Raw genomic sequence first — 14,692 nt, 5'->3', positions numbered from 1 at the left:
AAATATATAAGCACAATTATAAAGTCTGTAGAACATCCAGGAGTTAATCATATGTTTGTTCCATTTTAAAATCTGTTAAAATTTCAAATTGAGAATAAAAGTATGAACCACCATTTCAGTGAAAAACAATTAAGCCTACCTGCAAGTGATCTGACATACATTTTCACTATAACTAGTTAAGGAAATTAATTCTCCATTAGCCAGCAATGCCCGGGTTTGTCTGGGAGTAGTAATGCTTTTATGTAAATATCTGAATTCTGGTATGCAATAGTTAGAAATTCCAGTTTACATATTGATAAAATCAGTTTAATTATCTCAGTGATCCAGCAGAAATAGAAGTCTAGAGTCTTACAGAAAACATAATTTGGTAGCAGAAAAGTTTTGCCTCAAGGATGGAGACATTTAGGTCAATGAAGAAAACAGGAATATGAACTTTGCACTAAATGGTAATTTAAAACATATCCAGTGGTAGTTTATACTACTATTGGATTTTCCACTGGGGTGAACTAGAAACACACATGCATATCTCAGGTGAGAAAAAGTTGCTGACACATAAAAGCAGAAAGAATGCTTTGCATCTCATCAAGCTCTGTGTAGCTTCAGTTACTAATTTTACAGTATCAATGGTAATTCTTCTTGGAAGCCTCCTCACTCTGCTGAAGGTCATCTCATGAATTGGTCTCAGACACTTTCACCCCCAAGAACCGGTGTAGGTTCAGACTCAAAAACTCAAAACTTCTGGACTGAGACCTAGAATCAATTCATGAAAGCAACCCTTAAAAATAACCACATGCTATTTTCCCAGTTTACAACAGAATTTAACCCTGAAGTCTAAACTTGTACATACAGTACCTCCCATATTTGTTTGCTTAATGACCAACATCCTTCTCCCTAGTTTATACCAGAAAAACTATCATATTAGAAACACTTAATATTATTTGCCATATTCTATTATACTTAGTATCAGCCAAGTTTGTGGCATAGCACTGAAGATAAAACCTCTTTGGATCTCATATTTCTGTTTAATTCTGCCTGGTTTGAGGGGATTATAGTTTTCATCAGATCTTACCAAGCTCTTATTAATGAAGAAATGTTCATTATTAATAACACAGTATAAAGTAAATGGCACTGAATGTTCTGTTGGGGGCAGAGAATGACACTGAAAGCTTTTTCTTTATTACCTGCAGAGGAGAAGAAAGTAAAGAGCACTAAAGTGGAAGCAAAAGTTAAAAAGGAAGTGAAGGATGGAAAAGGAGAAGCAAAGACGGCAGAGAAGGTCAAGCAGGCAGAGACAAAAACAACAGAAACTGGGCTAATAAAGGCCAAAACGAAAGTTAAGGAGGAGAAAGCTCTTCAGACTGTAACTAAATCGGACAAGAAAGGTAAACATAATGAGGAGGAAACAGATGAAGATCCTAAAAAGGCAGTAGGGAAGAAGGAGAGAGAATGGAGTTAAATCTGTCAAGGACCAAAGTACACCCATGAAAAGCAAAAGTGCAGTACAAATAAATTCCACATGAACCTCACACTGCTAGGACATGATTACAGAAAATAAAATAAGTTTAATGTATATATTCAGACGGTTCTAGAAGTTTGTCATGGCTAAAGTTTCATTTTAATTTAAATTCTTTACCAAGGACCAATTTCTGTTCAGATAGGTCTGAAACTTCATGGATTTGCTCAGTAGCATCTAATGCAGTACATTGCAAGCAGAGTTATTTTTGAAAATTCAGACTGTCCAATGACCTATTGTGAATTTAGGTTTATTTCTACATCTGCATATGTCCTCTGCAGCCATAATGAAAGTAGTAACAGTGTTAAAGGAATGTAATAATTTATCTAGCATAATATTTTATGAGGCACTGTCAATAAAATTGTACAATATAGTACATTGTACAATATAGTGACATACCTGCCTGATGTAATTTAGTGTGAACAGCTTCCAGATTTCTTCCAAAAAGGAAAGAAATGCTATTACTCTAGTGTAAGGAAAAGATTAAGTGATAAAACAAAGGATCAACATGCATTGACACCATATAGTTAATAAAGTGTTAACTACATGCTCTACTTTGTCAGAGTAAGCCTGGATTCTTCTACTCCCAGGCTGCACAGACAGGTTCCCTGATTTCCCTGTGGCATTTCCATGGCACTAAGTAAAATTTTGTATGAATGAAGGCAGCAGGGCCTGGCTCTCTGTAGGAACTGCCACACTGCAGCCACGGGATTATTCTGGCATTGAAAGAGGCAGCTCAGCGTTGCATAGTGCACCTATCTGATCCTTTCAGCTGTTAACCACAGATAAATTGCTGTGCCTGAACATCAAAGAAGTCATCCCTGACTGGATATCTGGGTCTGCCTGATCAGATTCTCTCAGACCATAACCATTGCTCTGGACCCCTTAGGAGTTGCCTAAATTATACTTTTCTAGAAAAGTGAGAGAGTTTGAGACATAGCCCACTTTCTGACACATGTAGTATGTGGAACTAGTATTTTTTAACATTTATTTGTATTCCAGTTAATTTTGTCTTTCACTTGAAATATTAAGACCTTTGAGGCATGGAATCAAAGCAGCATCTATCACAATGATTGCTGTGACCAAGGACAAAGTTCAGCAAATTGTTCAGTTCGCTTGGGAGGTGAAAATCTCTTTCAATTTTTTGTTTGCTCTGGCAGAGTTTCAGTGCACAGTGGGATCTGCTGCATACTGTTCAGGATAAAGGTCTCAAAAAGAATTGCTGTGCAGGTAACAACAAAATATTTTAAGTAGAGATCAAAGATTACAGAGACCAATAGAATAGTGGAGGGTTTTTATTGGTTTTTTTTGTGGGATTCCCAATAACTTAAGCTGATAAATATTAGCAAAATGATCCACCTTGACATCAAACATTAACAGATCACTTTGCAAGTCTGCTTTAGAGTGTGACCAAGTGACTGTGCATGGAATCACAGCAGGTGAAAATGAGAATAAGCAGATGGAGTGGAGGAAGGAAGGAGCCTCTTCAACTGCCTTTATCACTGGAGACAGGGCTACACACATATAGTGAAAGCTGCATTTCCTACTGTCATGCTTCCTTTTCCCACCATAAACCACTGCTGCTCAGCTGGATATTCTAAAAAAATTCATTTTATATTTCAGTCTCATTGTGACCCATGGTGAACATAATTTTAAAATCAATGCAGTTTTGCAGAGATTTCCTGATCCTGCAATTTTTACTTGCTCAAGGGAGTAGTTATGCCAGCTTATCTGAAACTGTAAAAAATACAGCAGTGATCACAAAAGAGTTTTTGCATCATTCATTCATAAAATTGAAAAAGATAGGTCATCTTACTGGTAAATCACATTAAGTCCAATGACAAAAACATCTATGAGTATTTTTAACAGTAAAAATCTAGTCCCAGTTTTTGACATGATTTTTAGTACTTATATGAATATTTGTGCCACCATTATAGAGTTATAGGTCATAAGTGTGAAATTCTCCTTTTAATAAAGGACTTTAAATTAAAATGGATTTTTAGCCATGAAGAAGCACTTGAAAAATCATATTCATTTAAAATTCCTTAGTTTCAATCTTTATTGATTGGTAGCATTCCTATGAACTTAAATAGGATGTTATAGTGCACCTTGCTATGCCATATGGAAGTTATATTTTTGTTATTGAGAGTTTTACATTCTGCCTTCAATTTCTTTTATAAATCCCTTTTTTTAAGTAGAGTTGCTAAAGACATAATATGAGGAGAAATTAATACAAAATCTTATTTCTGAGGTACAATCAAGATTAAGACTTTTTTAAAAAGTTTATTAAAATTACATTTCCACAAAACAAACCCACAAAAAAATCCCCACAACAACAAAAAAAAACGAGATAAACAAAACCAGCCACACAGTCTGGTTTATTTGTGGTCTATACTACTATAAATCACAAATAAACCAGAAGAATAGTTTAAATGATATATTATTTTAATATCAAAGAAATGGTGTGATTCCAGGGCTTCAGACTTTTTCTATATCATAACTCAGAACCAGCCCAGGCTTGTGCTCTGCTCTGGGACTGTCCACAGAGTGTGTTGTCCCCTGCCATAGTTTTGTTCCGTATCCTCTAGCAGTATTTTGTACAATGGTCCAGATGGTCCAGGAAATCTTCCCAACAGGCAGCAAGGGTAGGGGCAGCTTGTTTTGGCAAAAGAGAACTAAGAAAAGCAGCTTTTTGAGCAAGAACTATGCCCCGCCATTTGCTTTCTGGGCTAAAGTGTTGGCATTGCTCCATTTTATTTATCAATTCTCACTGAGGCACTACTGCAAACACTTTGTCAAAATCAGTGCAAACACTTTGCTTTCACTGGTTTCAGTAGCATTAGGTGGGCTTAAGAAAATAAATCTGTATGTGTTTCCTCACACACACTCTGGGTTTTTTGGTTTGTTTTTTTTTTTTAATTATCATATAGACTTAGGGAATATACTGTAGCCTTAAGGAATGCAAAGTTGGAGTCAGCCAGAATGATAAATTTGAATTCCCAAATATTAAAGTTTATTATGAAAATTTATTATGAATATTCATTAGAGGTTTTAAGGGAAAAGTTTACTGTCACAGCCCTGAGTATACACTGAAAGTTGTGCCCCAGGCTCTACAATTCTGACTAGTATTGCCCTTGCCATCTCACTAACACAAATCATCTGCCTAGGCTTCTATCAACTAGAAAACACATTTGGATATTTGTTGAGTTGGTAAACCTTTTCCTAATTTCCACATCTGCGTAGGAAATAATGATTTGAAAGGTGTAGCTCTTCATCCTAGGACTGCTCTGTCAGTCAACCTAACAGAGCAGCAGTCACATAAATGTCTCAGCATCAAGTGCTACTAATGTAGCAGTGACCTATGTATGAAAGTCAATAATATAACAAGTGTCAAATACTGGGGAATTACATTTAAATGTAAGAGCAATGCCATTTTAAAAACTACAGTTGTTCGAAAGCCAGCATAATTTAATTGTAGAGTTGGTAATGGGGCCAACAAGTGAGTAGGACAGAGATGCCACAGGAGGTGGAAAGAGGAAGAGATGTAACTTCTACAGTGTAGGAACTGTGCTAGAAGAGTCTTAGACAGACAGATGAATATGCTTCACTCAAGGACAACTGGGAAACAACTTAGCTAACCAGAGCTGGCACTTAAACATCAACATTAGCTTTCAAAGAAAATGCCCCTTAGACTCCACTGGGACAATAAGATGTATTCTCTAGCCTGATGAAGAATACAGCAATATTTAAATTCTTTTGTGCTCAGTTAAAGCTGATACCTTTTCCTCACCATTCTTAATATTAGAAATTTTTATTAAGCTCTCCAGCTCTCCTTATGTATAGGATAAATCAATAGACAATCAACACTTCTGGAATCAGCAGTATATATATATATATATATATATATATATATATATATACACAAAAAATTAACATATACATATGTATTTGTAAAGATTAGGATTTGGAAAATTATTCTATAGTGAAACAGTAGAATTCTGTGGAAAATCTTGTGTCTATATGAGTGTAAGTATACAAAGGTCTTTTTATATGACCATCCAATAAATATACATATTTATTATACAGGTAAAAACATATTAACAAAATACAGTGATACAAAACCTTTTTTAAATCTTTTTTATCAGCTGTCTGTGAAATTGATCTTCATGGATGATGAAAAGTCTATGAGACCTGTAGCCAGGCAGCAGTTTGCCTTGTACTTGTGCATGGGGTTAGGATATATGCCACGAAAATCTGGCCCAGCAAAAGAGATAGTAGCTCTGGGACACTGGAAGCTCTGCAGTTCTTGGTTAGAGGTTTTGAATTAGACCTGGACAACAAATTGTCACTTTCTAAATGTGAACTGTTTGAGGTCAGGAAAAAAACCACAAATATATAATAAGTAAGACTACTTATGAAAAGGCTACTGAGATGTCTTTGCACTGCCACACTTTATCTTCACTGTTAAATACAAATTACATTCTAAATTTACTTTCTTCATTACTCTTCTCTTCCTTTTTGCTCTGGTAGATCAATATGCATTCTGTCGCTATGTGATTGACATGTTTGCACAAGGGGAGTTTTATCCAGGTATTTTCCTATATCATTGAACTCTGTTCTAATATTCTGTTTCCCTGCAAGTTTTTGCTCCTTTATGTATTAAAAGTATGGTGTTTTATTATTGAAAAATCTCACAAGAGCAACAAAGAGTGTGCAAATAGTTTTAATAAAGCATAAGTGCTAATGGCTGTTTTCTTAAAGCTTCTAATTTTCTGTCTACTATGCATGAATTAAAATCAAGGTTATGTTAAAAGTAGAGTCAATGGAAGGCTGTAGAAATTGCTGAAATTTTCCATGCTTCTTTTGGCTGAGACGCAAGAGGAAGGAGCTTATTGTTATTAGCTTATTATTGGGTTATTGGGTTTTTTTCTCCACAAATAGCAAGGCTTAACTCCAAAATGCTTCAAAAATAGAACTTCCATTGTTAGTATATAAAATACCTTAGCTGATCCACCACTTCTGTGCTTTATCTTCTCTCTTCCCACATCTCCATGCTAATCTGTTCTAACACAGACACTTAATTCCTCACCAAAAAAAGCAGCTAGAGCTACTGATGATGACTGAGCATCATCTCATAATATTAAGTCAGTTGACACTGACCTTATGTAATAAATAGTCTTCCTGCTGAAGTCTAGACATACTGTAAAGAGACATAACCCTAGCAATTATATTCATGAAAAGAGTTAAGGAGAGAATATTTAAGGACACTCTAAACCTTACCAGCTTTGTTTGTTCAGTTATTTGCTCAACAAGCTCTCCACTGGTACACCTGTGAATTGGTTGGTCTTTTTCTTATATCTGCCTTGTGGCTTACATCCTCTCTTGACATGCCCAGAACTGGGAAGTCCTAAGGATGTAGCCGTGAAAGAAAGACTCTCACAAAGGGGAGAGGGAGGGCACAGATTTTTGTAGAGAGAAAACAAACAAGCTTGGGATTCAGTATGGAGAGGGTTCCATTAAAAGAGAACAAAATACTGCATCTCCTCTAGGACTTCTAAAGACAATAAATTATAAACAGAGGGACTGTTTTGGGCTCAGATTGGGAGAATGATTAGCCAAAACTCCCAGAGACTCAATCATGCTTTGGTTTAAAAAGTAACACCCTGTACCAATGTGAATGATCTAGCTTCTGGATTTACACAGCAGTTCCATCAACAATTCACATAGGAAGTACTTTCATGGAGATCTTCAAGATCTTTTTTACAGTTCTACTGACATTTACAAGCAGCAGCAAAAAACCCCTTTTTTCCCAGGAGGCTCCCTGGCCTGTGTGACCCACTCCTGAGGCCGAGGATACATGCTGTAGGAAGGGACAGTTTGCTTTTTTATAGTTTTGACTTTTCCAGCTACAAGGAAACTGGGAAAACCATGAAGGGGAGCAGTGAAATACAGAATGAAGTCTGTAGTGACTTGAATTTCAGAAGATAAAGGACATGATTCTTCCCTTCCAATGTTTGTCTTGTGTCATACCAGTGTGCTATGACAGACTTGTGGTAAGAAACCACAGATTAAAGATCAGGTGGCCTTACAAGTGAATGAAAAAACAGGGTGACAGGTTTTAGGCTCCAAAAAGTGGAAATACATCTTAAAGTAACTTAAATAATCAAATTTTTAGGTGAAGTGGAAAAGGACTACCCCTTAGTACTCTCCCAAAGTCCACCTGGGGCTCTGCCTATAAAGTGACAGCGTTTTGACCTCTCAAGTCACTTGTTGAGCCCTGAAGTTAAATGCTGCAGATGGTTGTTGTGCTGAAGCCAAATGCGTTTTTGTGGGAGGGGAAATAAAAAGCATTGCCTTCAAAACGAGCTTTAGTCAACCCACCAGCTGTGAAAGGCAATGCTGGAACATCCAGGCTCCAGAAACACTGCTCAGTGTTTCTGAGAAGCAAAGTAGAGGTCAGGTATGATCAGCCTTGTTTTATGGAAATCATTCAGAAGAGTGCCACCAAACAGTATTTGATTCATTTGTTACTGTCTTTCTCAGGCAAAATGTTATTTTACACTGTCCTTTTGTGAACAGAAGTAATACTGTAATTCATTTTACTGATTAGGTAAATGTGGGGAAAACACCCTTTAATAACCTTAATATCCATTTAGATTTACAATCTGGTATATTTTATCCTTTTATCTGTCTATGTATTTTATGGTAAAGAACTTTGTCCAAACAAAGAATTCTGAGTGCAAATCAGCTGAGGAATTAAATTACAGGCCCCTTGACAGTGCAATTCCTTCAAACAAGGAATAATTTCTATCAATCTCAACATTACCATTTGTGAAGGAAAAAAAATTTGTCATAGAAAATTCCTTTGCATAGACATATTGGTATTTTCTGTGATTGGTTGCATTAAACATCAATTTCTAATTCCTTAGGCAAAATTTATAATGTCATTATTAGTAATATCATTCAGCATTTTTTCTTACAAAGTACTTTTGTAATGTTTCTGTAATAAAAAATCATATACATTATTCTAAGATTAAGGGGTTTTTTTCTATAAATTTTAAGAAAAATTTTTTAGAAATGCAATTCACTTAATATGGCATTGTATAGTGCTCAAACAATTAACAGTAAAGCTCGGTTCCTTAAGTTTCATTAATAAATGCACTTCTTAAAATATATGAGATAATGCATTTTGTCAGTCACATCAATCTGTTGGAGATCAGTAAATGCTCTTATGTTGATTTTAACAAATGAAGCTGAAATATTCTCCACCTGCTCAAAGTTTCATCATGACACTGCAGTCTTAGCTATAAAAAATGAATGAAATGTACACAGGGAATTCAAGGAAGCCATATAAAGAAGAATTTTTGCCAAGATGCTTCATGCAGTATTAGCTGGTTTTCTTGTTTCACTGGTTAGTATTTGTTGTTAATACTGACAAATGTCATGGATGTCCTCCTTTCAAACACAATAATTGTATCAATATTAAATAACTTCTAAGACATATATTTTAATTTTTATGAAAGAGAAGTATTTGAGGCTCTCAGCTATTTACAATGATAACAGTGGAGTTTTAGCCATAAACTCATTTTTTCTAATCCAGAAGTCATTCCCATGAATATCATGATTGCAACCAGTAGAAGCAGTTGAGTTCTACTAATACATTTATAGGTAGACCACTTGAGGCCTACTGTATACAGTATAAAAAACTGCTTTCTGATTTTATCTCTTGAGAAATGGGCCTTAAAATATTTTTTACCTTCTGTCTAACATGCTCATGATAAGTGGCAATTTCTCAGAGGAACTGCTGAACCACCTTTCATAGATTTTCTTGTCCTATTTTCCCTGGACTACAGTTGCTCAGCCAAGGCAGTGTTGTCTCAGCATTACCAAATCACTCTGCCCAAACTGCTTTGTACTCCTTTTGTCTGTCTGTGAAGGAAGAATTAATATGCATTTCTTTCAGGATTAGTTTTCCAAGTTTTCCTTACAAGGATTAAAACCTTAGGTGGAAAGTTTGATTATTTAAGATTAGCTCTGACTGGTACCTTTATTTTTCTACTGGCATTTCTCTGGTTCAAGACAGCTTTTATTACATAGAAGGTCACTGGCATATAGTTTAATCAATATAGTCTATTTCATGTATTTGATAATTTGTTTGATATTCCTGTATTTTGTCCTCAATAGTATTTCAAATGTTCTTATTCATAGTTTATTTTATATTGGTAGGAGAAAGGATTCTATTTTAGTAAAAATTTTAAATTGTTTTCATAACAATTTTTTGATGTTAGAGATTTTGAAATCCTCACTCATGTGGAGGGATTTCAGGAGCACTAATTGGTCACTCTTTTAGCATCAAGCACATGATTCTCTAAGTTAACTGGATCTATTCTATTTTATTCCCCCTGTGCCATAAACCTGTTTTCCTCCTCTTCCTCTGCTTTCCCTGCAATGCTTGCCAGTCACTAGTCTGGCAAATCAAGGAGCTGTTCTGATGAAATGCCTTTTTTGTCTTGCAACTTCTAAAACTGGATTCTTGCACGTCTGTCTTTCTGCATGGCAGCTCAGCATATTGTTGTGCATGCTGAATTAGGAGTGATAAGCATGTCTTTGTTATTTAGTCATGAAATGTACTTTTTTCTCACAGTCATGTTGTCTACTTGTGATGTAATTTTGTTTTCTTTTTAATAAAGAAAACAAAATCACATCACAAGTAGACAACACTTGTCTTCTTACACTTAGAAGTTTATTTTGCATGCATAGCTTTACTCTGTTCTGGTTTTGGTTCAACCACTTGCATTTCACAGTGCACCCAACTCACTACTGGATGATCTTTACAGTTGCTTAATTCACAACAAAGACAATGGGAACACAGATGTGGTATTAATCACAATTTAGTCTTTCTAAAACCTTAGCACTGAAGCACATGATTGCCCTATGGAGCTTGTACCACTACACAGCTGTGTCCAATAACAGCTAGACTGCAAGGGAATGTGGCCATATCAGTTCCTTTCATCAACTTATCCTTATGTTTACTGTGTATTCCCATGCCAGGGTCTCAAAGCCAGTCCCAAAGCCAATATGAAAACCAGTGTGTTGTAGACAATTTTACTTATCTTATACTGTTGAAAAAAATATATGATTTGGAGAAATTCATCAGGATTTCTGGCACGTGTACATTGAAAGAGAGTATCCCATAGGGTAAAAGAGTCATCCCACCTTCTCAATAATATAATTATTGAAGTCTCAACTTTTGCACATATGCTCATAAACACACACCTACCCCCACTCCCCCTGCCCCACCCACAAACATGAAGAGTCAAGAAATTAAGAAATTAAGGCAAATTGTGATGAGTATCCATGGCGAATCTTACAGACTGCTTGGTCCTGGAAAGTGTAGACAGAAAATCCTTCATGTCTAAAATTTTCTTCCAAAGTTTACTTCTTCTCCATTGTCAAGAAATATTCTATTAAAGAGAAGGGACTACTGTTATTACACAATATGGCAAGAGGCTTTTCGAGACTATCAGTACGATACTTGCCATTTAATATCCGAAAAATTTGGCGATACTGGTATAAAAGTACATCAATATTGAAAGATCATGGACTATATTACTGTGAAAAAAACCCCAACCAACCAACCAACCAACCAACCAACCAACCAACCAACAAACCAAAAAAGAACCCCTAGAACAATAAAGACTAATCTTGAAAGTAAAAATGCCTGTATTTGCCATGGGTGGGCTGTAGCACTGGAACTAAACACTTGCCCTCCACTGTTCAGATAGCAAAACGCTTTAGGCTCTTGAACTATTTTTAAGTGTCACTCCTACTTGATTAGACGAGGATGTGTTGTGGATATTTCAATGACAGGGAGTAACATTTCAACTTGTTACATTACATTTACATGGAGACAACTTTGGTACATAGTTTCCCTGGGGATATATTTAATGAAGTGCAATTAGAAAAATAAATAAAAATCAGTCATAATAAAAAAGGAAGCATGTTATTAGCTTGCTATTTGAAGAAATTCAGCATGAAAAATTTTCAACTGAGTTATGGGCTTTCAAATTTGAGGATAAATGCTAAAGGAATATTAATTTTTTTTTCCTATGGAGAGATGATTTCTGGTGCGAGCTACTCAATAGCCCTGTCCCAAGTAGTAGAAAACAAGCAAGCCAGATATTTGTTTAAGAGAAATACTAAAAAAAAATATGGGAGGCAGTGAGATGTTTCTAGTATTATTTTTTAAACTTTTTATTTTTTTACTATCTGCTGAGGGAAATATTGTACCCTAAAATTTGAAAAGACTCATCTGGATTCTTCTTCAGAGATGACAGTAAGTTGTCCATCAGTTTATCAAAAATCTGCTCACATTATGAAACCTTTGCCAAGCCATTTGTTTCTGGGGATGGCATAAATGGCAATGATTGAATTAAAGTACTATTTATTTCTCTAGTAATATCCTAGGAGAGTTTTCAATACTTTTCGAAGAGTTTGAAAGGAAAGAATTCATGAACAATAATTTTACATACATGTATGAGAAAATGAAAATTAAGTTTGAGTTATTAGAAAGTTTTCTAACTAATTTATTAAAGTACACTTCTTAAAATAAACATTATCTGTCATTTAGAGTTAAATATTGCCTCTTTAAACTTCTATTCAGCTATGAGAAAATATGAGAGGACATCCACTGATCCCGTTTTAACAGGATTCTTGTCTATGACTGTCCCCCCCCACCCCAAAACCTGTCTATTTTATCAAACTCTGAAATGACATTGTTCTCCCAAAGGGGATGTTATCAGCATACAATCCTGATACCATCCCACAGACACAAAACAACTACTCATTATTCCCAGTTTATATCATCCCACTGTGAATCAGAGCCAGATGCTGGCACATGAACCTGCATCTGTCAACACTCCTATGGCACTTCATTGTAACTTGGCCAAAAAATTTCAAACTACTCACTCCCTTGGAAACAGCTACAAAGGGAATGTGTGGCATTCTGCTTCTGCAGAAAGGAATAGCTGTCTTTCTTTAATAGTTCACTGCAAGGCATTCTGAGGGTCAAAATTATGAGATACAAAAGAAAGCCACAAACCTTTGCTGATGGAAATGAATCTAAATTTTTGATTTTAATGGAAACAAAAATTTAAGCTGTGAAGGCAGAGAAATTAGAGTAACAAAATTATTCTCACAATTGCATTATGTTTATTACTACTATTTAGTATTAAAAACATTTCACATAGTTCAGTAAACAAGTTTCAAATGAAGGGTGATTTCAATGGAGGATCATCAAAGACTCAACTACTTTAGTTTTGAGAAGTAACCTATTTAGAAAATAAAGGCAAAAGTTAGATGCCAAAACACCCTTCCTAAACAGCTAATAATAAACAAATAGCTTCCTATTTAAAGCATAAAAATAAGTTTAGCAAGGGACTTTGTAAAATAGTAATTGTATTTAATGACTCATTGTCATAATAGATCAAAAAGTAAGTTAAAAAAGGGAGGCATTCTACAGGCAGCTTGAAGCAGCCTCAAAGTCACAGGCACAGATTCTTGGGAGGTAACTACCCTGGTATCTACTGGAGAAGTAACACAATGAGGCAGAAGCAGTCCAGGAAGCTCCTGCAAATTGCTGACAGCTTCCTGACAGAGGCAGTGGAGGATCCCACAAGGAATGGTGTGGTTGTTGCCTCATAGTGACAAACAGGGAAGGCCTTGTCAGGGATGTGAAGGTTGTGGGGCTGCCTTGGCTGCAGTGACAGTGAGATTGTGGAGTTCAGCAATGGGAAGGGAAGAAGCAGGGCAACAGGTAAGATTGCAACCATGGATTTCAGGACAGATGACCTTAGCCTCTTTAGGGATCTTGGAAGAATCCCATGGCAACAGATTCTCTGGGAAGAGGGGTCCAAGAGACCTGGTTGAAATTCGAAGATCACTTCCTCCAGGCTCAAGAATGATGCACCCCAATGAAGAAGAAACCAAAGAAGGCAAGAGACTTGCATGGATGAACTCCTATCATTACTCAAGTGTAAGCAGAAAATACACAGGAGATGGAAGTAGGGTCATGCCACTTGGAATGAATACAGGGAGGTTGTCAGAGTAAATTGGAGGTAAGGCACCATTGTAGAGTTGCTTAAACTAAACAAGTTGGCTAATGGCATCTTAAATTCCAACCATTTCAGTAAAGCAGGAATCCTACATGCGTTGCAAGTGAACATTTGCCTTTCATGGAGCATGATAACCCATAATCTTCTCCTTCAGTCAGATTTATAAGCCCAGGTTATATAACTCTAAAATTATAAGTGAGCTAATGAATTTGTTATCTTTAGAATATAATTTTGAAAATTCTTAGGGATGTTAGCCACCATATATTGAATCTCTCTCAACTTTAATGACAAGGAAAATAGCTGACATCTATGCAATGTGCCTTTAAACACCTCCTGATGCTGAATACACTGAAACATCATGAAGAATGAAAAAATGAGTTTTGAAGGGCTTTCAGTTTTCTCCTGCATTTTTTGTTAAAAATTAAAAACCTATATCTCTATTATGAAACTAGAAGTTACTATTCTCATCCCAGTATAGAATTCTATGCTGTCTCTGCTGGAAAATGAGAAGGCTCACTTTCAGCGAGAGTAATGGTACCAGTTTACCATATCACACAGAGAAAAAGAGCATAGAAAGGATCTACAAATACTTTGACAAGATACATTCCATCATGAAGCATTTCAGCTTAGCAAGAATTCCTCACCTCTTCTGGTCTGAGAACATAAAATGCAGTAGTCAGAAGAGTGTTCAGCTTTGGTCTCAGCAACACATGCTCTCTCTGCCTTGTTTTATGCCCACCTACTTAACGCATCTCATCTGCAGCCACTGGGACTGTAAACTGTTTCAGATCCATTCCTTTCTTCAGGTGCATCTTTCTTTTGATGTCAGCTTTCTTCCTGCATGTATCTGCCCTCACAAAAAGACATGTAACTTATATATCTATAATGAGTCAAAACTATTTTATTTCTTCAGGAACTTCTTTTCTTCCCTCTGACAATTCACTTTCCTTCCTATTGTTTCATTTTGTCCTTAAATACACCCAGTATTATCTGACAAAGTAAATAACAGAGATTTCAAAAGATCTTAAATGCCCATACACATTATACCTAAACAATTTTTTTAAAA

The 14,692-nt window shown here is 35.9% G+C and overlaps 1 protein-coding gene across 32 annotated transcripts in view; it reads left to right on the top strand.

Moving 5' to 3' along the window:
- TRDN (triadin) overlaps positions 1-14,692 on the top strand; it is a 228,023-nt gene that overhangs the window by 77,967 nt on the left and 135,364 nt on the right. For 30 of the 32 annotated variants that reach the window (XM_085576497.1, XM_085576514.1, XM_085576512.1 and 27 more), the window contains 2 exons: positions 1,188-1,382; positions 6,044-6,103. In XM_085576497.1, the coding sequence (XP_085432623.1) occupies positions 1,188-1,382; positions 6,044-6,103 (255 nt within the window). The remainder of the gene's footprint in view (positions 1-1,187; positions 1,383-6,043; positions 6,104-14,692) is intronic. The other 2 variants (XM_085576508.1, XM_085576511.1) reach the window with 1 other exon arrangement.

This window comes from Lonchura striata, chromosome 3, assembly GCF_050655825.1.
Source record: "Lonchura striata isolate lonStrDom1 chromosome 3, ASM5065582v1, whole genome shotgun sequence".
NCBI lineage: Eukaryota > Metazoa > Chordata > Aves > Passeriformes > Estrildidae > Lonchura > Lonchura striata.
This window is presented reverse-complemented; position numbering and strand designations above follow the sequence as displayed.